A 24,112-nucleotide genomic window follows, 5' to 3' on the forward strand; every position below is an offset into this window, starting at 1 on the left:
GCCTCTGTAGCTTAAAAGTGAAAAAAAATCTTTAAACGTTGACTAGGTTGGGTTTTTTTATATACAGCATATTTGGAAAAAGAAGTTTCTTTTGTACAGCAGGTTAGATTCCCCACTTGAAATTTTAAACTTCTTAAAGGTGACAAATAGGAGGATGACAAAGAGGCATGACTTGCCCTGCACTGTATCCTAAAAGGTTGTTCTAATCAGTTTTAAAAGTTTCAAAACTTAAAAAGTTTCAAATTCAGAACCAAATTATTTTGTATGGATTGAAGTTTACAACATTTCTTTATTCACGAAAAGGTAAATTATGACAAGTAATGAGAGAAATTATTTGGTCCTAAGTATAGTTGTGTAAAAACTCATTTCAGCAAAACAGAAAAAAAATTCATCAGTGGTATGCTTTTCCTCTTAAATATTTATCTCTACATTTTTATTTCAGCAAACATGATTCAATTATTTTCTCAAAAGAAAAAGGCTGCCTTTTGGGAAAACAGTAAGCATTACTGCAGGTTTTGAAACATGCTGCAAGGCTGAACATCTGTCACTTGCATGAGGAATACTGAAGACCGAGAAGTTCTGAAGAACCATCTCACATTCCCAGAAAGATTTTATTACGATTAATCTGACATCCCACCCTCACATACTAGCTGTTCCCATTTTCACGTCTTCTGGAAGTTAGTAAGCCTGGTCTGAACTTGAAAGCAGCAGTAGAACGTGTATTTTCTTTTATAAGCAAATTTTGGCAAATTGCAGAAACTTGTTAAATACTTGTTTCTGTCAAGACTGAGCTTCAAAGGAAAATGAAGTTCAACTACTACAGGTTAATGATTTATAATTTTTTTAATTTTAAAAATTTTATTAAAAAATAATCCAATGATATATTGAAAATATTAAAACAGATAACAAAGCACTGTGAATTGTCTGTCTGAGGAGTGCATTTGAGAGAAAAATATTATGAGGTACATACTCTAAGGTGCCTCTTAAAATGAAGTTTTGTCTATTATTATTCCCATGGCTCTATCTTCTGTGATGGAAGGATGATCACACTACCACTGGCTGCAGTTGCAATGAGGCTGCCAGAGCAGAGTGGCCGTTTACTAAATTTGCCTGGTTCCACATTTTAGATATTCACATTCGGCAGTAATGTCGTTCAAAAGTAAAGGGCAAAACCCCCCTCCATACTCTGAAGTGCAGAGGTACTGTGCTTTCCAGGTGGACTCCTGCTTAGTAATTAAGCAACTACATCCTGCATCTCTAACTCACATGCGCTAATCTTACCGGAGGATTTTCTTTGGCAGATTTTATATTGAATCAGTTGTAGGTCTGCAGTTCATGTCTGGAATATGCTTGTTATAAAATTGTGAAAGAATTACTTCAGTGAATAATTGTAGGTCTGCAGATCATCTCATTTATGAATTTTGTAATCCAGGTTGAAATTTTCAACTGGGAATGTATTTTCTGCAATAAATCAAGTAACATTAATTTATGCCCCATACATATTTTGATATATAGGGGTACAGTTTTTTAAATTAACAAGTAGAATGTGAATATCAATTGTCCCACTGACTGTAATATTGCCAAGTTTTACTTTGCTTTATCCGCAAGGTTCGTAACATTTAATTTGAATAAGCAATCAAAACAAAGTCAATAGAAAATTCTGAATTGCCTTTTGGTGACCCAACACTTGAATTAAATGTTTGTTTCCCATGAGTAAGTCACATGGGAATTCTCACAGACGAGTATTATGCTAGTAATGCTCGCATGATCGCATATTCATAGAAAATAAATATGAAAGGTTTACAACCAGAGTTAATTAGAAGTTCACTTTTGAATGCAAATTAATATTTAGGGTACGTATTCACTCAGCTCTAGTCCTTGCTCGTGCAAAACTCCAACAGTACCAGCCAGCGGGCCAGTCCCACGTTACAAACAGCACACAGTCGAAATAAGAGGTTTGCGGTGGTGGAAATGTTTTATGTAAGCCATCTGAGGAACGCTTACCAATAAAGGAATGTATTTGTAAGTGTCAGGAATGGTGGAGTGCAGTTCAAGATCAGCATCACGAATCAGGACCATAAATCGAGGACGTCGACCGGTCCAGAGACCCACCACGGCCGCTCGTACCCCCAGCGCCCCCAGAGCCCCTTCATGTCGATGCACAGCTATGGGGCCAGAGTATAAACAGGCAAGCTGCTCCGAGGGGGATTTCATATCGAATGTTTCACAAAGGTTGATTTTGTAATGTATGCCAATGGAAACAGAGAGTCTAAATTAATACAGAAGACATCTTCTCATCCTAAACCATATCAGTCTAATCTAATTTGCTAAATTGGGGAAAAGGAACACACTCTCATTCTGCCAGAGGAATTGTTCCCAACCTTTATTCAGCTTCGTGTTTGCTGCTTGCTTCAGATCCAACACAATCTGTGTGAGCCCGCAATAGCTATATCTATTCTAGCGGCATCAGCTGGTTTAAGAAAAAGATACTATTGCTCTTTATAAAGTTTGTCTTGACTATATCTTTACACTGCTGCAGCTACAGCAATGCTACTGCTGGCAACGTAAATGAATATTCTACTTATCTGAACAAAAGCCAAACACAGACAAGTCACAAATGCTTCAGATGAAATTAAGAAAGAGACCGTGCAGCAATCATGGAATCAATTACGTTGCCAGGGATGTCTGGAGGTTGCCTCGTCCACCTCCCTGCTCAAAGCGGGGTCCTGGTGAATCTGAACAACTCAGACGGGTCCTGGCACTTGCAGGATTTGTTGTTCCTACAGTGGTTATGTGGTCATGCTTATTAAGTCTGTTAGGGTGGTTTCTCTCTCCCTAATTTATTGGTAGTCTCAGATGCAAGTATTAAATGAAAATATCATTTATGCAACTATAAGCAAGGCATAAATCATGCTATCTCCTGCTACATTTTCTAGCCTGGAGGATAAAACAAGATTTGTAAAAGAATAATAGGAATATAGGGCTTGCAAATATGAAATTTGGAGAACGGTTATACAACTATATACAGTTTTAATCATATCACCTCTGACACTACATGCACACAATATTTCTTTGATGTGCCACTTTGGTCTAAGACATTCAAAAGGTGGGAAGATAAAACTACATCACTGATGTAATATGTGCCTTACCTTCAAAGAATTATTGAGGCAGGATTTTTATTTGTTATAAAAATGATCATTCTCAAAGGAGATTAACTGTTAACTGCATCGTCATTTAATTATGTCAACTTCTTATGCTGAAGCTTTCAAAAACACTTTCAAGAAAGTTATTGCTTAATGTAGCTATTTAAGTGAAACACTTTTACCTGTCATTTTTAGTTAAAAAAAAAAAAAAAAAAAAAAGAAAGCATCTGTTTCCACAGTAAAGTCTGTTTATTCTGGGGGAGGAGGGAGATGTTTTCTCTCTTTTCAAAACTTTTGTAGCTGGACTTTACCTTGAGCATATTTCAAAGCTGCCCTTAATGCCATTCCTTCCATCAAAACTAATTGATTCACTGTGTAAACATTCCTGATGCACAGTCAAGGGTCGTTTGCATGTGGTCTGCAAAGCAGGTACAGGAGCTAATGTCAGAGCTGCTGTTTGATCCACCAGCCTCTGAGACAGATTAAGCTTTTCTGTATGACTCACCACTGCTTTTATTGTAACGAAAAAAATATTTTGTTTCTGTTCAAATTACTGTAATGTGCAAAACCAGCATCACTATTTCGGAGTTTATAGCAGAGTCCTTAAGAATAGATTGTCCTATTAAACAGAAAGTTAACGTCAGTATACATCCAGGATGTAGAAAACAAAACAAAAAACACAAAAAGAACAAATGGGGGAAGCACAATAAAATACTACTTAGACTCGGAGGAGCAAACACAGCATCTTCTGCCAAGCAGAAATGAAGCAGTTGCTTTCTCCTGCAAGCATTACCTCAGCCACTTCTGGACAGATAGGCTTTTATCCATATCTCCATCTTCATGAGTCACCATATAAATTGTTTGGCTGCCCTGTGCGGGTCTAAAGAGGGAGAAATATAAAGAGCAGGTGTCATCAGCACGTGGTGGAGACCACAGTCCTCAGGCCCATGGTCACCCTCCTAGAGACACTGCCTGTACAGGGAGCACCAAGGGCGACCGGCAGAGCCCTGTGGGAAGCGTTCAAGCCGCTCATGGCAGGACCAAAAGCAGTCAAAGAACATGGAGACACATGGAAATGCTGTCACGGTACCCTCATTCTTCATCCTAGTCAAAAGGAGATCAGTAGCCAACACTGCCCCGGGCATCTAGGATTAACACCTAGGATTAACGTTGTACCAGCAGAGACCTAGGTGTTCCACTTACAGTGTGGAAGAGATTTCCCCCCCAGTCTCCCCACCAGCCACTCCAAAACCGGGTGATTTGAGGTGGTGCAAGGACTGGAGCAATTGTCAGTGATTGTCCCCCATCTCAGGTCACCAGACCCTAAGCCTTTCTAATGGCTTCACATCTTCCAGGAGATCTTAATCATGCAATGATTGCATTGTTTGAACCAGTTCATTCTAGTCCCAACACATCCCAATTTACATACTATTTTGTGTTCCCAGCTCTGTCATTAATGTTTAATGCCTTAATTCAGCCATCAATCCCCACTCAACAAAAAGATTCAACTAAGCACATATTTAAAGTTAAGCGCATTCTTACATGCTTTTCTGAAATGAAGCGATCTTACATACGTGCCGACGTGCTTTGCTGAACTGGGTTTTCATGCACAAGAGAGTTCACTTGCCATAGGCACTTGCGAGAGGAGCCTTCCTCTTCCTCGTGTGCATTCATGTTGAAGTGTGTGACTTGTGAAGGACACAGAGTTTTCTATAAATGGCAAAGCATTATATTCAAGGAGAAGGTTGTTGCAATCCTGGTTTGGTTTTGCTGCTCCAAATGTCATGACACAACCAGGTATGATCTTCTCTATTTTCCGAAGTATGTCAAGTGATTTATTTTAAACTAAAGTTTGAAAGATAGCTATTACTCTGAAGATCTGTGTTCACAGTAAACTGATCAGATCGAGGTAATGACTGATCATTGGTGTTATTCAAATTTCAAAGGAAGGAAAAATCAGTAAACCTTTGCACAGATGTCATTTCTTCCCTGTTAGGTCAACTGCTAGAGAAAAAAAAAAAAACAACAAAAAACCTCAAACCAACAAAATGTACTGATTGATTTCTCAAAGCAGGATATTCACCTTTGCCCACCAGGACTCTTACTCCAACACTGACCAAATTCTTCTAACTTTTCCTATTGAAAATTTGATAGTATGTTGCTCCAGGGCCTTGGTTTGGTGGCTGGCGGGGAGACATTTGGTTTTTTGCTTTTACTTTTCAACCTCTTTTGCCCATTTCTTTCTACAGGAGTATGAATGAAAGAAATACCACAGAGGCCTTTTCAGCTCTAGGAGAACATACAATATATGACAGTCACATATTTTCATTGCTGCTGGTAGTGGTGGAAGCAGTAGCGGATTCACTTGCTTTCATGACTGTTTTATACATACTTTAGCTCAAGTGCTTAAAAATCTTGCAAAGCACTTATGTTAAATATTTTAAGTATTTGAGAGATGTTAGCACTTTACTGTTCCTTTACAAGACAGCTGTCACCAGCAAGAGCTCTTACATGGTCTGTTTACCTCACAAGGTAGGCAAATCTCACAAGGTATCCAAATCTTCTCCTGAATGGGGGGTGGGGGGGTGGGTTATGGGGAGATGTCTGTTACCTCAAAGTTTGATTTAAATTTGTCCTACTTATGGGTGAAATTTGGAGGAAAGGAGCTTCTTTAGCAGGCCTTTTAATTGGTTCAGCCATACTCCTAATTTTAGGTCAAAATTTTGTTCAGTCAAAGTGCACGTTCAATAAATACTCTTTCATTTTACGCAAGGAGGATGTCCGTGACGGCAATAAAGAGCTTTGCAACTTTCAGCTTATGCAAGACTAAAGATTTACTACAGTTTGACCTAGCATACATCCACCCAGTCCTATCTGACTGGATTAAATTGAAGAAGCAGATTTCAGGTTTTCAATCAAATTCTACTAGCAGCCTGGTGTTTAAAATCAGAATTCCCCTTCCCTCTCAACCACCCAAAAGTATTAGATTTATTTGAAAGATTAAAGAGACATTTTCTGAAAAACTGGAAAAACCCTAATCAAATACTAGTAGTGTCAAGATTTGAACAGCACACAGATCCATCTATCTTGTTATTGTGATCCAGAAATTGGGCAAGAGAAATTCTGTGACCTACTTTATATCTCTCAAGCCATGGGCAGTAACTGGACAGTTTCTTTGTGCAGCATTTGCTTCCTCTCATCAAAACTTTTCTGAGTATCAAGTGCTGTCCAGGGACTTTCTGATCTGTGTGACTCCCCTTGCTCCTGTCTGTCACCACAGAAATAACCCGTTTATCATTTTTCAGTTTTAGATAAGTCGTACATGGGGTTTTTTCCTGCTAAGGCATCTTTGGGCCCAGGGAGCTTCACAAACTTTGTGGAGTTTGAGATACAGTCCCAAAAGTCAGTTGATGGTCATGAACCTTGAGAACTACGACCAGGACTCAGGCAAACATGTAAGCAAGCCAGTTGTGGGCAACTGGAGATGAGGTTTCCTCTTCCTCAGGTACCTTAGTGGAAGGCACTGCTACTCCTGCAGTGTGGACGGGCACACCTGAATCCGGAGTGACCGTGCCGGGCAGCGCCTACCGCAAAACCCACTGCGGCAGCTCTACGAGTACTTACACGGCAAAACCACACAAGTCTTAGGGTCGCCGCAATATCACTGCTGCTGGTTCTTCGACAGCTAGTCTAAAGTAACTTGAGAAAGTTTTCACTCTACGGTATCTGCAGGAGCATTTGCTGTGTAAGCCGAGCATCCCACAGAGAAGGTCAGGAGACCGTGGAGATGTTACAAAATCAAGACCAAGAACTGTACTGAGGGCAGCTTCCACAATAGGTTATTAAGTACAGTTGCTGATGACAGACTGTATTGGTTTCAGTGTGAATACTAACCTGTGTTTTGGGCAGCCATCGTTTTCAGGGCTTTGGTTCGGGGGCCTGGCAGTGAATAGCTTCTTCCCATGGGGTTCTCAACCCAGCACGAGGCTTTACAGATTAAAAGCAACATGTATTATACATGACGTCTGTGCGCACTGCTCCTCAAAAACGAGCTACGCCGAGGGACTAGAAAACCAGAACCCTTCCACCATAAATTGCCCTTTCCTGATCCCCTGTCCCCCCACTTTTAATATTGCTGTCTGCTGACAGGTTGGCTTTGGTCACTTCATCGTTAACAAAGCAATCAAGCCAGTCTGTGTCATACGTGGGCTTTGAGCAGCTAATTACCATGAGGAAGCCACGGGAGTTTCTGAGAAGCTGAGCTCTGATGTAACCCAATGCCATCCACTAGGAAGCTTTTAGACGCTCCAGCCATACATAATTTATTTTCACCAGTCACATGGCAGTAAAGCTCATTTTGCATAATGGAAAAGTGCTTACAGGGTTTCGGTGGAGCAGGCGGCCCTTTCATCTCTTTGTATCAAAGAGAAATTAAACAATTACGGGAGCTGACAGCGTTCTTGCAGAAAAACCCTGAAAATAATGCTTTAAAAGGCGTGCAAAACCTCCTAAGACAGCACTTTACGCCACCCCCGGGCCAGGAGGGCTCCCGGTTCCTCGGCAGGGCTGGCCGGGGGGGGGCAGGGGCCGGGCTGGATTCACCGACACCCCCCCCCCCCCCCCAGCCCGGTCACCGGGAACCGTCGCCCGGCGGCCGGTACCCAACGGCCCGGTGCGGTCCGGGATGGCGGAGGGCAGTCCCACCTCCCTCCTGCACCTCTCCATTCTCCGCTGGTGTGTGCTGGGAGGGGGGGGACGGGGGGACAGAGGCGGCAGGGCAGGTCCTGGGTCGGGGGGGGGTGGGGTGGGCTGTCTGCTCTCGACCCTTTTTTGCGGGGGGGGTCGTAGAACCTGCCCGGTGGGCTTGGTGTAGGGAGGGCAGGAATCTGACTTGTAATGCTTACGGGCAGTTTTGTAGGACAAAATCCCGGTTTGCCGTAACGGCCCTAAGTGCATAAACGGTGCCATAAAACCAGGGAAATTTCCCCAAAAGTCCATCTCCTACCGCAAGTCCTACTGAGGTGGAGGTGGTTTGAGGTGGGGGAAAAGGAGGGGGGTTTGTCTCAGCCTGCCCCCCGACTGCCGTCCGCTCGACGTGATGCTGCCGAGCGGCTGGTGAGGACCACTCCTGGCTGGGGCACGCGTGGCTGGTGGGCTCTGGGCTTTCCCGCAGCGTCCCGGGAGGCTGCGCGGCCGGTGGTACGCCGGCATTTGGGGGGATGCCGAGTGTTTGACGTTCTCCGAGGTTGCGTTTCCCCGAGGTGAAGCTCGTGGCTGGACTCCTCGGTGAGATGCTTTCTGCGGTGGAGTCAGGCTGTCATCGTCGTTTTCTGTTCTTTGCAAAGACTGTCGTCTAGACAAAGAGAAACCAGGGTTACTTTCCTTCTTTCCCCAAGCACAGATGAGTCCAGCTGGTAAACAGCAGCAAGGCTTTGTGTGAACCAGTAATGAGACATACAAACTTTTAACTTGACAGCAAGTAACCTTAAATCTTTCCATTCCCCCTCTCTAATACCTGAGCAGCGGGAGTTAGTCTGTGCTTTTGCTGTGATATAGATACCACTACTCCCATTTTAAAAGGACTGAAGGAAGACATTCATCCAATGTCATCCAACACGTCTGGGACACTGAATCGTAGATGATCCTTGAAGGGATGAACTGATGATATTTTTCCATCACAACAACTTTCTGAATCACCTTTTCATGTTTCGAAATTTTTAAATATTCAGCTTCATTTTACAGTTGGTGCATTGACAATAGCAGGCCAGATTTTGGTCCAGAAATGGTTTAACAGCAGACTTGCAAACCTGGATAATGGCCTGGCTGCCAAGGGTTCAGTGTGACAGCTGGCGAACCCCAAACACCTGGAGCCCATGTGAGGTCCTAGAACCGCTCAGATAACAAACCCCACAGAATGTGTGGGGGGAAAATGGAGGAGATGTTTCCCCATGTGCTTTTTCTTTAACCTCCATCTTCCTCCCTTACCATTCTCCTGATTTTGTCGTCTTTAGCAATAGTTTTGTTTTGATGCGTGCCACAAACACTCAGGTTTTGAGAACCTCAGGGCTGATAGGCAAGAAGATGAGCACCGTGTTCTTTTCTGTGTGGATTTTTTTTTTTCCTGGTAGACAGTAGTTTTGTATTATGTGTCAGCACTAAGAATGTGTTTGACTTGTTATTTGAAAAAAGTCTGGCAGTTTAATAGACGATAAATTCACAAAATGAAATTCCCAAATATTGTGTCACTAAATAGTTAAATGTTGTGGCAAAACTATTGGCAGAAACCAGCTACTGAAGCATGAATTAATTTCTGCTGCACTTCCAATGACTCTTGTGGTGTTATACGATGAATTTGGACTTAGGTTTAATCTCCTCTGGGACTGCTCAATTATGAAGGGTTTTGAGACGGTTGCTCTAGAAGAAACAAGCATTTCTGCCTGCTGGGAGGCAGAGCTCCGTCAGGACCCTTATCCAGAATAAATTTCATTTACCTTTCAGCCCCGTGAGGGGAAATACCCCATTAGCGCAGCAGATCCCCTGTCTTCGGCGCAGATTCCTGCTCATGCCTAGCCATGGAGCGTTTACTTTTGGGTGGCGGGGCTGGAGGTGGTGAGGAGCTGGCAGGGACCCCAGCACCGGTGCTGGGGTCGGTGGGTGAGAAGGTGGGCTCCGAGGAGGTAAAAGCGAGGTATTTTGGGACCTTGTGCTCCGGAGAGGGAAACCTGGGGGGAGGCAGTCAGCCTTCTTCCCTGGAGGGGGTGTGAATAAAAGGTGAGGTAAGACATCGTCCGGCGGCACAGCGATCATCTTCTTGCTCAGTCCGTTCTAGCAAGCCAGTTTGAAGACGTTATCCAGTATCTACTGCCAATACAGCTAATACGGACAGATAAACGCTGGGTCGCCTGAAATCAGGCTACTAATAAAAGAGAGGATGCTGATTTAAAATCCAACTGGCTTATCTCACCTGGTGATTATGAAAGGCCTTGCTTTCTCAGCCAACTCGATTCTCAGTAAAGACACAGTGAGTAACTGGCACTGTGCTGCAGTAACATTCACCTGATAAATTAATTAAATATGCATAAATAATTTGGTATAACGGAAGCGGAGTCAGAGTGAGAAAACACTGTCACACGATCGGTGTGTCATGCTTTGAAAATTAATGTCTCTGCATCTTTGCTCCTGGATTTGTACTGCAGGAGACTGTTATCTTCTGACATCGAAACTGTTGGCATTATCTCCTAATTAAAGGTCTTCTTTTTCTGGCGAAGATAATATACTAGGCTAATAAGTAACTAAGTTTATGTCTTCCTCACCTTATTCACACTAGTAGTTGCATTTACTTGACTATGGCCATTCTGATAAGCAGGACGAGTAAGGGATTTGGCCAAAAGATAAGTATTTAAAAACCTAAATGAGTTTCAGTCCTGGCAGTTCTGTTACATAGTAACTGTAAATTAAAATTCTGCTCTCTTACTAAACCTGTGCTAAGATCAGTGAGGTTGTATGAGAACAGAATTTGGTCCTTCTTAGTTTGTGCACTCTCCATCCCAAAACACCATATTGCACATTTTAGATGGAAAAATGCTCATATTATATTACCTTTGGTATAGTAGAGACCTTTCTAATTAGAAGATCAAAGTTACATCCTTTGATATAACAACAGTTACCATATGAGTAATGCTAATATGCTTTCCGTATTGGTGTTATTGTTACAATGATATTACTAAGTTGTATTTTTTAATTAAAAGTGATGAGATGTAGTTAATTTCTTAGCAGAGTCTCACATGACCTCTCTTACACTTTGGAAACGAGGGAAGTGGAACTTTAGAAGTTAAAAACAAACTTAGAATATATATTTATATATATTTGAAAATGTATAATTTTTTCCCAGAATACAGATTAACATAGAAGTAGTAGCTCTCTTTTTGATTCTACGCTTCTATAAAATCAGAGTAACAATTACAGAGTTCGCTGTAAACCTGATGATCTATTAAAATCACAAGCTAACAATTCTTTCTTCTAATTCTGACATATACCAATTGATGTTTTTGTTTTAAAGGATAGCTGATAATTTCTATCTGTGTGAAGGATGCACTGTACCCCGTTGGCTACTATATGAATTGTATATGGAAAGCTGCAGTCCAAATTCCAAGTATCAAGTAAATTCAGCCACCTTTGGAAAGGTACAGAGTAGATAGAATATATAAGATAAGAAGCAGAGATACCTGAACAGAAAATCTGGTGGTCAAATATACACACTGCATATCAAAAGAGATTAAATAACAGAGAAGAATGAATAAGTAATGTATTATGCGTGTGTCTTTTCTAATATATTTCTGGTAAGCTCTCATGTAGACACCGTTATACTAGAGAAAAGAGTATTGTCTGTGATGGAGTTCATTTTCTTCAGGGAACCAGCGTATGTTACACTAGCAAAGATTTCTTTTGCCAATATATTTTAGAAAGCTTTACCAGGGTAAACGGTGGAAGGCTAATAAACTCGTCCTGAGGAGCGGATTCTTCTGTCCTTAAAAGACCCCTTTGGTTGTTACATAATTTATACTATCCTTTTTAAGTATCCTTGGGGAGATTTTGCTCCAAACACACCCTAAAACTGTTGTTACAGAATCATCCAAGCAAAACAAATGCAGATGTAAAACCCAATCTCCTTTAAACAGTTCCACTCTTCTAATACATGGTGGCTGATACAACCCACAGAGCAATTACCACTTAGAAATCCCAATTGCAACAAACACTCATAGCTATTCAACTTCATTTATCAAATTAAGGAAGATAGAATGCCTTGTGATTATTTGTCGCTCAAGACTTTCTTCTTCAGGATTTCCTATTTTTAGCACTAATATTATTCTGTTAGTGCCCACGGGAAGAGCTACTAAGCATCATTTTAACACAAAGCCAAAATAATATAAGTAAAACTTGTACCTGAAATCAATTTCATTTGTGCAGATAACCTCGTTTTAGGAATGATTTCTCTCAGTTCAGTTGAATCAAATTTTTTTTACTGGGTAAGTTAAATCACTGGTGCTTAAAATTAGGATTTGAGTGAGTGATCCAGTGTGATTTATTACCATAGCTTAATGGATCACCACCCATCAGCCAAAGCTCATGGGTAGAATGTGCCTGGCTCAGTGTATACGTCTGCCATGAGACTAGTCACCTTAAAATCTCTTGTTAGCCAACGGAGAGAAATAAGGAGTTACACATGATTCCTTTCGCCCTAAATGAGTCGTCTCGGGCAGCTCAGGGGAATTGTGCCTCGGGACTGCCTGTTTTTCTCCATTGGCTACAGAGTTCTGCAGCGACTAGCTTAGACATCTCTACCTTGTAACCACGTAGGTAAGGTTAATCCCATCCTGTCTGTACACTTTCAGGTGCTCCAGCATGATTGAGTTACCACCTGTAAGCTAAGCCTTCTTGTGGTTTAAGTTAATGCATTTTACTTTTAAGTTGGGACAGGCATGGATGAAGCATGAGTCTGGTCACGCAGAAGAGCTTAGCTGATGAGCCATAGCTGCTATAGGTTGGTGCTTGCAACTGTTTGCTCACAGCCTTAAGCGACCCAGTGCATTGCGGTGCAAGTGAACACCTCCCGAGTGAGCAAACCGGGGTGCAGCTCCCCAAAGGCTTGAAACGGTCCGTCCTTCTGCAGCGGGAGGTGGGTCCGTGCAGCAAGAGGCTGAGGCGGGCAGGAACTGCAGCAGCCCTGGGTTAAACTAAAGATGCACATGTAATCAGTTACCACTGCCTAGCTAATGGGCTGAGCTATTAATAATTCATCAAGCTGTAGTAACCTGACTGCATGACATGCGTGTGGACCGTAAAGGATTTTGCAGTCAAGCCCCGTCTGAATCAAACTGTGATGATTTAAGACGCAACTAATCTCATCTGCCCTATCCCTCTGCCCAAATACGCCGCCGCCTCTGTAGAAGAGGCGGTGGGAAGAAGTATATGTGTCTCCTGCCACAGAAACCCCGGATTCACAGGCTGTCCTTTTAGGAGAATGGGGTTATGCTAAAAGACCGGATTGGGAAAGGGAGCAGCTGGGGTGGGTGCACACAGAGACGTGCAAAGAACAGGACCACTCCAGCACCATTAAAACCGGAGATGCACGTTAGCGTGAGCTGGGGCAATTTGTCCTTTAGCAGATGTTTGGACCAGCAAAGTGCACCTTGCACAAAGTCCAAGCTTTGTGCTGCTGAGTGGAGGCTCCTCTCGCTCCTTGCTAACATTGACTACTCGATCCTCTGTTCCTGCTGTATAGGGAATTTTAGCTCCAGCTGTCCTGGGTTAGTCTCTGCCTTCACAGAACAGCTCATGCAGAATAATCATAGTGAAGTGGATTATTACCCTGAGAGTATCTTATTACTCTGTAGGGCCTAACCTTGACAGATGCCGCCTGACCTCAGTTCACATTTACCGCTGCGGTGGTCAAAGGTTGCTTTGCAGCTTGATGATTCAGGTCCTTTTAAAACAGATAAGTCAGGCCCTACCCTGCGAGCGCTCCTTGCGAGAGTGAGTAGGTAGGTGAAGTGCCTTGAGTGAGTAAGTCCTACTCGAATGAGTAAGACTTGGAGGACTGGCAGAGTACTGGAGAATCACGGCACCTTCCAGTTCCCGTAGCTGATATACCCCTCCTGACTGTGGGTGGTCTCCTGGTGCGCGCTCTGACTGCGTTTCAGTGCAAGGTAAAACAGGCTAGTCTAAAAAAGTGCCTACCTGAGGGAGGTAATCCCTTAAATTACTTAGCTTTTGATCCGCAAAAGCCTGATTGAGTTCAGTTTAACAGTTACCGTTTGAGAGGTAAGAACAGGTATTAGCCTGCAAATGGTGGAAAGCAAAAGAAGTGATTAAAGAGAAAAAAAAATGTAGCAGATAGGTTTTTGGTTTTTAGAATGAATTTGCCAAGTATCTCTAATTTTCTGTTTGGTTTTTTCAGCTTATTCGGTTAGTTTTCCCAGGTCTGGGGACAAGAAGGCTGGGCACAAGAGGGAGTACCAGGTATTGGTTTTGCTCCCTTTGTTTAAATAAGTTATTTATAACTGTTCTAATAACATCTAAAAATGGCTGAATGTTCAGCTCCAGCACTGTAATACAGCAGCTGAACTGCTGCCTGCAAGTCTGTAGTACATGGCAAGATCCAGATTGGTTTCTGATGTCACCAAGTACATTAAAATAGAGTTAATTCCATGAAGATCACCGCATCAGAGCTGCTTTGGTAGGGCATGAATTCTGATCAGGCTGATTTTTAAAAAATGAGTGCTCCAATTTGTACTGGCTATTACAGCATGGCTTGCATGAGGCATCTGCCAGACACCACAACCTTAGTCAGAGCTCTTGAGACACCAGGTCAGGAAAGCCTGGCTCCGGGATGCACAGGAGTGACATCTGTGATAAATATCTGTGTTGTTCTTTTCATCCTTGCCCATATCTGTGGAGTGACCCAGCACGTACTGGTGGTCAACGGAAATGCGGTGAACAGTTTAAACCCATTTAAATCAGACCACCTCAGATCCTCCCCCTCCATTCCTTTCTTCCCATCCCTCTCTTCTTCTAGAGCACAGAGAGTTCGACACTCTTCCATTGATTCAATGTCCAAACTTATGATCGTACTCTGAACATCCAGAAAAGGGATGTTTTAAGGGCACTGAGACACAATAATTTCTCAAGCATTTTGAGTAGCTGTCAAATACTGGGTTTGAGACTGGCATGCCCTTACTTGATCTGTGACTTTTCTCCACTAGTCTGGACTTGCTATCAGCTTGATCCAGCGAGGTCCTTTATTTTGGGAGTGCCTCACCACAGACACTCCCAGGCTTCTGCTCATAGCTGGCAGGATTTGGGATGGTGCGTGGTAGCCCCCAGCCTCCGTGCTCTCTCTTCCCGTAGCAGAAGGTTGCCGGCTGCTGGTGGCCCAAACCCACCGCACTGGTCCCCTGGCTTCCCAGTGACCCAGCTGGCAGCACCTCGGTAGCAGGGATGGCGACTCCGCTGCTCACCAAGGTTGGGATAAACCTTAGGTCTGGTGGGCTTCTTGGGTTTTTGCTTGCCATAACCACTGATGGGCCATCCAGTCCCTAAGTTACTGTGAATGGCTGCGGAACAACTGCGCTAAATCCTTCCACTTCCATGGGGATACGGGGAAATTCCGTCAGCTGGGACTCTGGTCTCTGACTTCACTAACTGTCCTGCACAAATCTGTTGCACCCCATCCACTGGCTTAAGTTTTCTCGTTCGGAAGAAGGTACCACTCCAGGGCAAAAACTGTTAAAAAGAGTTTGTAAAGAGTTTGTGTAATTATCTTCTGTTGGGAAAATAAATTTTCAACAGAATTTAAAAAAAAATCGTAGCTTTTTTTAACTTGGTCTTTTCTTGTTTAAATGGAACAATCATCTGCTTTCAAAGGAGGAATATAAATTATTTGCTGACTTGTTGAATATCATATGGTTGTCAGTTCATCCTTTTTTTTTTATTTTATTTTCTAGGTATCATTATGATGGAATAGCTATCAAGAAGAACTCTTCCTTTTATGCACGTTATTGCTCTCTTCTGTCTGAAAAAAATTATGACAGGTTTGTTTTTTAAAATGTTTTAATCATAAAATGTCACATGACAGTCCCTATATTGGCTGTACATGAAAGTCTGTAAATCATGTGTTGAACATTGACAAGAGTATTACATTTTTCTTATTATTATACACACTATAAAAGTTCTGTGCCATTAAGTGCTGCACCTTAGTAGAGAAGATCCATTTTGAAAACATGCCCTACCTAATCAGACTTCCTTGAACTGGACATTTTAGTCACGTAGATCTTAAGAGCAGAAACTCGTGCCAAACCTAAAAGAAGACCATAATATATTGAGACTCTGAAAGGGAGCTCAGATAAACATATTGAAATCGTTTAACGACATTCTGTCACCTTCCATATGAAACAGGCTGAAGAGACATGTATTAAAGTATAAATGACTGGACTGTTTTGAAAAGTCCTACACCCAATCATGTTATCTGGGGTTTTTTACTACTTGAAACAATGAGGCATATTACTTTGAAAAGACTTCCTTTGTTTTAAAATTTCAGATTTAAAAATGACCTCTTGTCAGGGAACAACAATGAGAAAATGTGTAAGACGAGTAAAAATTCATTGCAAAAATTAAAAGTCTAAAAATAATTGATTAACGTAAGATACTTTGGCAGACTCAAGTGTAGACATGACCATGGGCCAGCTGTGGGCAGGAGAGGAAGAATTCTCATGGTTAAGTTCATGGTTGAGATAAACAAACCACAGGCTTGACTTTCTCCCCAGAAAAAAGGAAGGGAAATGCTGCCATTCCGTAACAGTTTTACACTCCTTTTAAATGCACAGAATAAGAAAAATAGGTGTGGTCTATGCCTTGGACTTTGGAGACCGGGCTGCTATCCTCACTGCCTTACAGACTTGTACATTACTTTAACATACATATGGATAAACTCTGTGCTTTGATTTCCATTCTTTAATATGGAGGTACAGCATTTTTCTATAGCATGAACGTTAGAGGGATACAAGTCAGCCTATTAAGCACCCAGATAGTCTGGTGATGACGAAACTGTTTCAGGGTCTGTGATATTTTATATTACAGTTACTTAATTGAGTGCATGCTCTGCAAGAGCATGGAAAAATTATACCCATAGGTTTGTTGCCTTTCTCCACGGCTTTTATAGCAGTGACATTGCAGAAGTCCATAGTGACAACGGTAAAGAATGGGACAGGGCAGAGGATCAAGTTCTGCAGATGATCAAGTGGCAATTGGTTGTTGTGAGACCAAACAAATTATTCATAGGGAACTCGAGGCTCATTTCCCATGAGACCCTTTCTGAGGTGATAACCTTCACTACCCGTACACCCGGTGTAACCAGAACAGGCCCAAGATTTGACATCCGAAACAAGGAAAGGTCTCGGCCGCCGTTCAAGGAATCCTGCATGTCTCTGGCTGAGTCTCTGCTGGTCTGTCTTCTTCAGGGAAAGAAAGGTGTTTCCCTGCAGCGTCACTTGAAAACAGCAATCTTGGTGGGCATAGGAGGAGAGCTGCTAGTTCTGGCCGTGGAAGAGATGAGAGAGGGAAGAGAACAATTTGAATTGTTGCTCTTTTTCCTCCCAGCATAGAAACATGAAGAAAAATTACAAAAAGTAGGAGGAACCAAAGAAGCAATGTTGACTAAGTCCAGGCCAGGTGCAGAAACAAGGACTTCAGCCACTGCTGGGAACCAGAAGCACCACGTATGCCAGAATAGCTGGTGGCCTTGGCCCTCCTCATGGAAATGAGCCATGTTCTCTGATGGGCCGGGGAACACGCTGTGGCCCATGCGTAACTGCAGGAGAGCCGCGGCACTGGCTGCAAGCCTCCTCCTCCTCCTTCTCCACCAGCTGCCAGAGGTGCCCACTCCTAAAAAACTATATTTAATTTGGTCAAACCAAGGAAAAGGAGGTGTATTCCAGGGAAAGGGCTGACATCAACCAGCCATCTAATGCTCTTGGTATAGTTTCTTGGGATAACTTTTCAGATTTAAGAAAAAAAATCAAAATATAAAGATCGTATTCAGGCAGAGATCATCTTTCTAGTTGCAATAGAAAAGTCTCTTTACAAAATTACCTTCCTTCATTTAAGACAGTTATAAGAAGTCACTAAGCTGTTGTGTGAAGCCAGACAACTGAAATTAGAACAGCTGCCACTCTAAATGCAGCCACACATCCCTGTCCCAAGCCCACATGCAGACCTGCAACACCAGGGCAGCCAGGTGTCACGATTACTTCTTAGTGTCTGATAAAGGACAGCAGGAAAAAACAGGCTGAAAGCAGTAAAAAAGCACAAAACACAGCCAGAGAAGCACAAGTAGCACAACTCTGAAAGAAATAATTAGGTCACATACAAAATAAGCAGCAGTTTCAACCAAATAAGTGAGTTTGTTTCCGTCTGTATTGAGTTTTGTATGTTCTTTGCAAATAAATAGGAACACATCAGGGAAATACCTCATCTTTACTGTCCTCTCAGTAGGTTTCAGTACTTTTTGAAATCAGAATGAATTTTTCATGATTCAGTGAAGTTGATAAAACCAGCGATGGCAAATTCTAAAATTTTTTTTATTAGTAAATTGAAATTTAGAAAAAAAGTAATGAAAACTTGAAGACTTTTCTATCTGCGAGAACAAATTTTATTCTCATGGAGGTAATCACATAGTTGCAGCAGGAGTATTTGACCCATAACATCTCCATTTTTGAGTGTGTTGGTGTGGAAATTTCCAAATTACAGGGAAGAAGATTTTTAATATACCATTTCAGTGCAGTCCAAATGATGGTCTGTGGACCAGACCCTGCTGATGGGATATACTTCTCTGGCTTGTTGCCATTTCCCTCTGGCAGAGAAAGGGGATGTGTTTGAGTAGTGAACATGTCCTAAATAATTATTGCTCCTTCCCATGCCTGAATAGAGTCCAACATGCACCTGGGGGGAAGGTGGAACGAGGAACCCAGTTGAGAGACCAAGGCATCCACCCAGCCTGTGGGCTGGTGAAGAAAGGGATAGTTTCAAAACTATGATCCGCTCCCTCTAATTACTGAAAAGAATATTTCTTGACCATATTGAGATAGTCGGCAACTGGCATGGTGCTGGTAGTGAGGAACTAGACCCGTGAAGGATCTGGCAGGTTGGGAGCTGTGCTTGTTGCTGTCATAGAAATGGCAGCGTGATTGTAATGGTTTGCCTTCGACTACAAAGAAGGCATTTGCCTTTTGGTAGTCAGCAGGGCCTCACGCGTTGGCTGGGTTGGAACGTGTTCACACGAGGAGTGATGAGGATGCTCTTATACAGCACCTGTGAGTTGGTTTGGTTAGAAATCTTGGATTTTTGAAGACATGTCTACCACAGCTCTAATGATGATGTGATGAAAGTAGCGTAAATAAACACAACCGTAATCGATGAGGTGTACAAATGTATTACGGAGATGTAAGGGAATATGGTATTTACTGATTTGCATCACAATAGGGTGCCCTCTAGGAATAGGAGCTTGGAGGACAAGCTCTCCCTAAAATGGTACTGGCTCTGGCTCGGAGTACAGCAGTGTTAAAAAAATGACGGCAAATTTTGGTTTCGTAAGAGTTACTTTATGATTCTAGTAGTAGGGAAGGTTTGGGCTTTTGAATTCTAGTGAAGCAAACCCATCATTTTTTAATAAAAAAAATCTGATATGATTCTAGCAAATTAGCTTTTCTAATCTCAGTGTGATCTGGCAGTCAAGAGCACGCACATTCACCACCCTCCCTCCTTTCATTTTCCCTTTGTCCTTCCCGTTCGCCCCCTCTGTTAGTCTTTTTCTCATCCCCGCCACTGTGTTTCCCATTTTAGCTCTAGTTCCCAACCCATAGCATCATCCAAACTCTGCAAGACATACAGCGAAACTCCTCGTGGTTTTGCTGTCACCCATTTTCCCCTTCTCCCACCCACGTCCTCTTTCGTGTGTCCTGTCTTTACCCAGGCACGGCTCTCCAGGGCAATCGAGCAGCTCCGCCTGGCAGCCGAGCACCTCCGCGGGCACCCGGTGAGTCCGAAACCCCCTTCGCTAACGGCGGGGAGCGCATAGATGTTAGCTTTCCGTAGATATTTGCACTTAATTGCCACCGAGCTGGCTGCTGGGGTGCAGGAGGACCCACGCAGCACCCCTTCTCGCATCCCCGTGTAGGGGGGAGCCAGCCCACCGGAGGAGAGCGATGCTGATACGTGTTGCCATAGTAGCAGCAGCAGAAGATACAGCTGGCCGCCTTCTCGGGGAGAGCAGGAGCTGGAAAATATTAATTAATTTTGTTTCACAGGCTTTGGAAATCTGCAGGAAGGACCCATTTGAAAGAAGCGTTATGAAACATCTCTACTGACACATTCTTCCCTTTGTCAGCCGCCAACTCTAAAAATGTCTGGCAGAAAGAGTCAATAGCGTTGCCAAACGTACCCAACGTGAATGTCGCGCCCTGTCTCGGGCAGCCAGTTTGGTTGTTTCGCTGGAGCACCGCCTTCATGGCAGAGAGTAGTGGCAGAGGGAAAGGTAATTTTTCAGGTGGCAAGGGTCAGTCCCGTGGAGAGCAGAGAAGCGAGAGGAGGCATTTTCACTGGCTTGAGTTTCCAAGCAGATAAGCTCTTACATTTTGTCCTCTGTCCCTTCAGGACGTGTGGTGGGACCCTGGTTTATAATACATCCCAGCAGTGACACCCAGCAGCCAGATCTGATTAGATAGCCCGGGTGTTGGCAGTCACCAGTGGAAGCACATTTTCTACAAAGCCCCTGCCTGTCACCCTCCAAAATAGCCGAGTCCAAAAGGATCCCGGAGTTTGAAATGCCTCCACAGACAGTGAGCAGGTGTCAGCAGCAGATGGGGGCTTGACTGGAGGAATCCAACTCTCGCAGCACGTCCCTTTTACTAGCAACATTGCCTCTCCCTCCCGCAGGATTAGCCTCAGCAGAACAGGCAGGGAGAGAGGTAGGAGATGATAAAGCAAGAAAGCAGCCTATTGTGCCTCCATCCCTGACTTTTCAGCCAAAAACCAGCGGTCAAGCCTTTGCAGGTCCAGGTGAATTCTGACCGTGTGGAACCTCACGGCAGGCTTGCAAATGGGGGAAAGTCAGAAACAAAATGCCATGTAACTGATACAGGGTGCAGAAAATGTAATGACTGCGAAATCAAAGCACAAGGATGACTATACTTTCATTATTTGCATGTTTATAATTATTATTATCATTTGAAACAAACTGCAACTACAAATACAAACCCACAACTTTGGTGCAAGGAATTGGAAGACATTGCACTGTTAAATGGCTAATACCTTTCTCTCTTTATAATGAATGGTTCAGTTTTATCTTAAATTTAAGAAATTGGTCTTCAGACTCATTAGAAAGTCATGGGGCTGCTGAATGACAGCAAAGAGAGCAGGGTTTGTTTCCCAAATGCAGTGCTTCAACCTAGTTCACCGTACCCAGTTTGAGCTCATTTTCTTACTAAATACAGACTAAATTGGTGGGGTTTTTAAAGGGTATTTCTGTTGTATATTTTACCACAGTGGAAACGTCTGCAGTTCTGGAGATGCACCTGGTTACAAGAGCAATAGCCAAAAAAAAAGAACAGTGAGTTTCAGAGACATCAGGCTTATAACAAAATGTTTATCTGTGTGTTTAATTAGAACTGCTATATACTATGTTCTGATAAAATACAGCTAACCCATCATCTTCTTCAAAATAATATTTGTCTGCATGATCCCACTAAACGCTTACTTCCCCCACTCCTCTTTCACCTGGTAGCTAAATATTTTTCTTGTCTTAACGTCGGCTCAAATAATTTTATCTGTGCTGAGAGCGGAAATTGTGGCTGACAGCCCGCGTTTTGAATATTAGGGGAGTTAGTGGGGCACAGCCTTCCTTGCCTGAGGCCCACGGTAACAGACCCTCATGCTGCTGAGCCGGTGTCTTTTCAATGCTCCCAGAGTTTATTGTCACGATAGGTATTTAAATACTAGGAAACGATTAAGAAAAAAGAGTGCAAGCCCTGCTCACTGAAAAGGGCAGATGCGAGGCTAACCTGCGGCCGTTCTCCCCTAAGCCTGCTGCCATGGGACAGCTGGATACCGGGGTTTTTGGAAGTGAGCCCGCAGAGCACGGGCAAGAAACTTGTGTGGACCAAAGCGAGGAAAAAAAGGAGAGGCTGGGTGTCTGTCTTATTTTTACGGAGCGCTCGGGTGCAGTAATGAGTGCTCTGAAGTGGATGTAATGGCAGCTGATGAGAAATGTGCTGTCACCCCAACAGCAGAGCCAACTATCTGCAGCCTTATTTAGAAGGTTACAACTGTGGCATGAGTGCTATAGAAAAAAATATGTGGAAGATATGTATGCCATTAAATATTCACCGGTTTTGAAAAGAAATTCATGTACCATTTAGGATTTAAATATTTAGTCAGCCATGCTTGTTTCTTTCATGCAACCCTCTATTCTAAAAAAAAAGGACAAGCATTCCCCTGAAGAAATACATCTTATTAAAAAATCACGTTATACAATTTCAAGAAAGTACTTAATATCTTTAACAGAACTGACAAGATAATTGTGATTTTTTTTTTTTTTTATTGTTCAAAATAAATTCTGATGCATTGAGAGCAAGAATTTGCACTGTTCTCCATCTGTCATTTATGTGAAGACTGAACAAGAGAGATTTCAGTACCCTTGGCCTGAATTCAACAGATTCTATCTTTTGGAGCAAGAGCTATGCAAGAAATACCCCTATGAAATGGTACGTTCAAGTATTTGGTCCGCAAGCAAGTTAGCTCTTTGCCTGCGTGCTCTTTTTGTACCCTCTTTTTGGTTACCTTCTCCAGGTTGTACTGCTTGCCAATGAGTACTACAGCCATTGTCAAGATATTTTACATATGGTGAGAAAGAGCGAGCTTGACAAGGTATGCCTGTGCTTTTATAACACTCATTCTGATGACAGCAAACAACTCTAAGAATAAAATTGTTTCCATGCAGCTTTTTTATGTGATGGTTTGATCTAAGGTAGACAATAATTTATAGACAAAAGGAGCATTCAGTCAAATTATTTGGGAATTCTTAATTAAGGCAACACGCTCCGAGAATCTGAGTTCGTAGGCATATCCTGAGCACTGCTGGCACGTCAACAGGTCTGAGCCCAGCACAAAACACAAGGCCACGGACACATATCTTTCCTTATATCCGCATATCCACGGCACAATTCTTTGTTTCTCTCCTCCTTCTTACGCTGCCTTGCGAGGATCAGCTTGTTGCCCCAGGATGCTTCCACTTACGCTGGAGCCCGGCCAGGATGGGGCCAGGCAAAGACCCCAGCTCCACGGTCGTTCTTTTGCTTCTGTGCTTACATGTGTGGTTTTACCGCATTACGCTTCACATTTTGCAAGTGTAAAATCTGTCTTAGTTCATGAAGGACTTTGCGCGACAGGTGGAAGACTGTATCATGTCATTCTGGAGGTCTCTGCAGCCTGAAAGAATAGCACTGATGTCCTTGCCAGATGTATGCCAGCTGTTCAAAAGCTATGATAGGCAGCTATTCAAGGTACTGTAGACACCCTTGTTTGTTGTAATGATGTTATTATGTGTCTGTGTCTTTCTGGTAGCTCTACCTGAGGAGAAGGGCCAGCTGTTCGTTGTGTGCTGTACAACGGGATTTTCATTCCTACTTCAAGTCTGTTCTTTGGCTTCTTCTGAGGCAGCGCAGTATGGATTTTGAAAGGAGCCAGTGGAATTTGAGATAACTTCCATTTTGCTGCTACATATTCCTTTGAAAGTCCCTAATGCCAATGCAATATGCTGTTATAAATGTGGTCTGTGGTTCTGGCATGAGGTTATGTGACTGAAATTTCGACTGATAGCTGTTCTCCAAATTACAAGAGTTGTTTTTTCCATTGAGAACACTACTGCATTTCTCTGTGACATTCCACATAGAAATATGCAGTTTTCTGATCAAAATAATTTGCTCCTTATTTAAAGCAGCTCATTAAGTAGTGCCTAGTAATTAATTCAGGAAATGACATTTTATTGTCAGGATCTTTTTCCTTCTGCTAACAAATGTAGCTTAGTTATTGCTTAATTGGAAGAAAAAACCAGGCTGCTTTACATTTACACTTAAACCATTAACGCAATTTTGTTTCATGCTGCTGTAAATATCTGTAGTACACCAATCGTGCAGCTCCATGCATTTGTATTCTAGGAGATGGAGAACATCCTACTTTATGATTTCCTGGAGGAGATGCCTGTGCAACACATGAAGTCAATCAGATTGTTCAGTAAAAATGTTGAACTTTGGCTGCTTAACGCTTTGGGAGAGTTTCCATTACCACTCCAAACATCCAAATCTAAAGGTATGTTTGAGTAATAGAGAGATTTTGATAAAATAATCTTTGCTTAAACTGCA

General features: G+C 42.7%; 1 protein-coding gene across 1 annotated transcript in view; it reads left to right on the forward strand.

Moving 5' to 3' along the window:
• The first annotated feature begins 7,827 nt into the window (after nucleotides 1–7,827).
• The window catches only part of RFX8 (regulatory factor X8), a 28,701-nt gene continuing 12,416 nt past the window's right edge, over nucleotides 7,828–24,112 (forward strand). Inside the window, exons 1-10 of the mRNA XM_049834351.1 lie at nucleotides 7,828–7,877; nucleotides 11,203–11,326; nucleotides 14,101–14,162; nucleotides 15,647–15,733; nucleotides 19,669–19,731; nucleotides 21,240–21,303; nucleotides 22,322–22,456; nucleotides 22,542–22,619; nucleotides 23,141–23,254; nucleotides 23,909–24,059. Coding sequence (XP_049690308.1) covers nucleotides 7,828–7,877; nucleotides 11,203–11,326; nucleotides 14,101–14,162; nucleotides 15,647–15,733; nucleotides 19,669–19,731; nucleotides 21,240–21,303; nucleotides 22,322–22,456; nucleotides 22,542–22,619; nucleotides 23,141–23,254; nucleotides 23,909–24,059 — 928 coding nt within the window. The remainder of the gene's footprint in view (nucleotides 7,878–11,202; nucleotides 11,327–14,100; nucleotides 14,163–15,646; nucleotides 15,734–19,668; nucleotides 19,732–21,239; nucleotides 21,304–22,321; nucleotides 22,457–22,541; nucleotides 22,620–23,140; nucleotides 23,255–23,908; nucleotides 24,060–24,112) is intronic.

The sequence above is a fragment of the Accipiter gentilis genome, chromosome 31 (genome assembly GCF_929443795.1).
Source record: "Accipiter gentilis chromosome 31, bAccGen1.1, whole genome shotgun sequence".
Classification (NCBI taxonomy): domain Eukaryota; kingdom Metazoa; phylum Chordata; class Aves; order Accipitriformes; family Accipitridae; genus Astur; species Astur gentilis.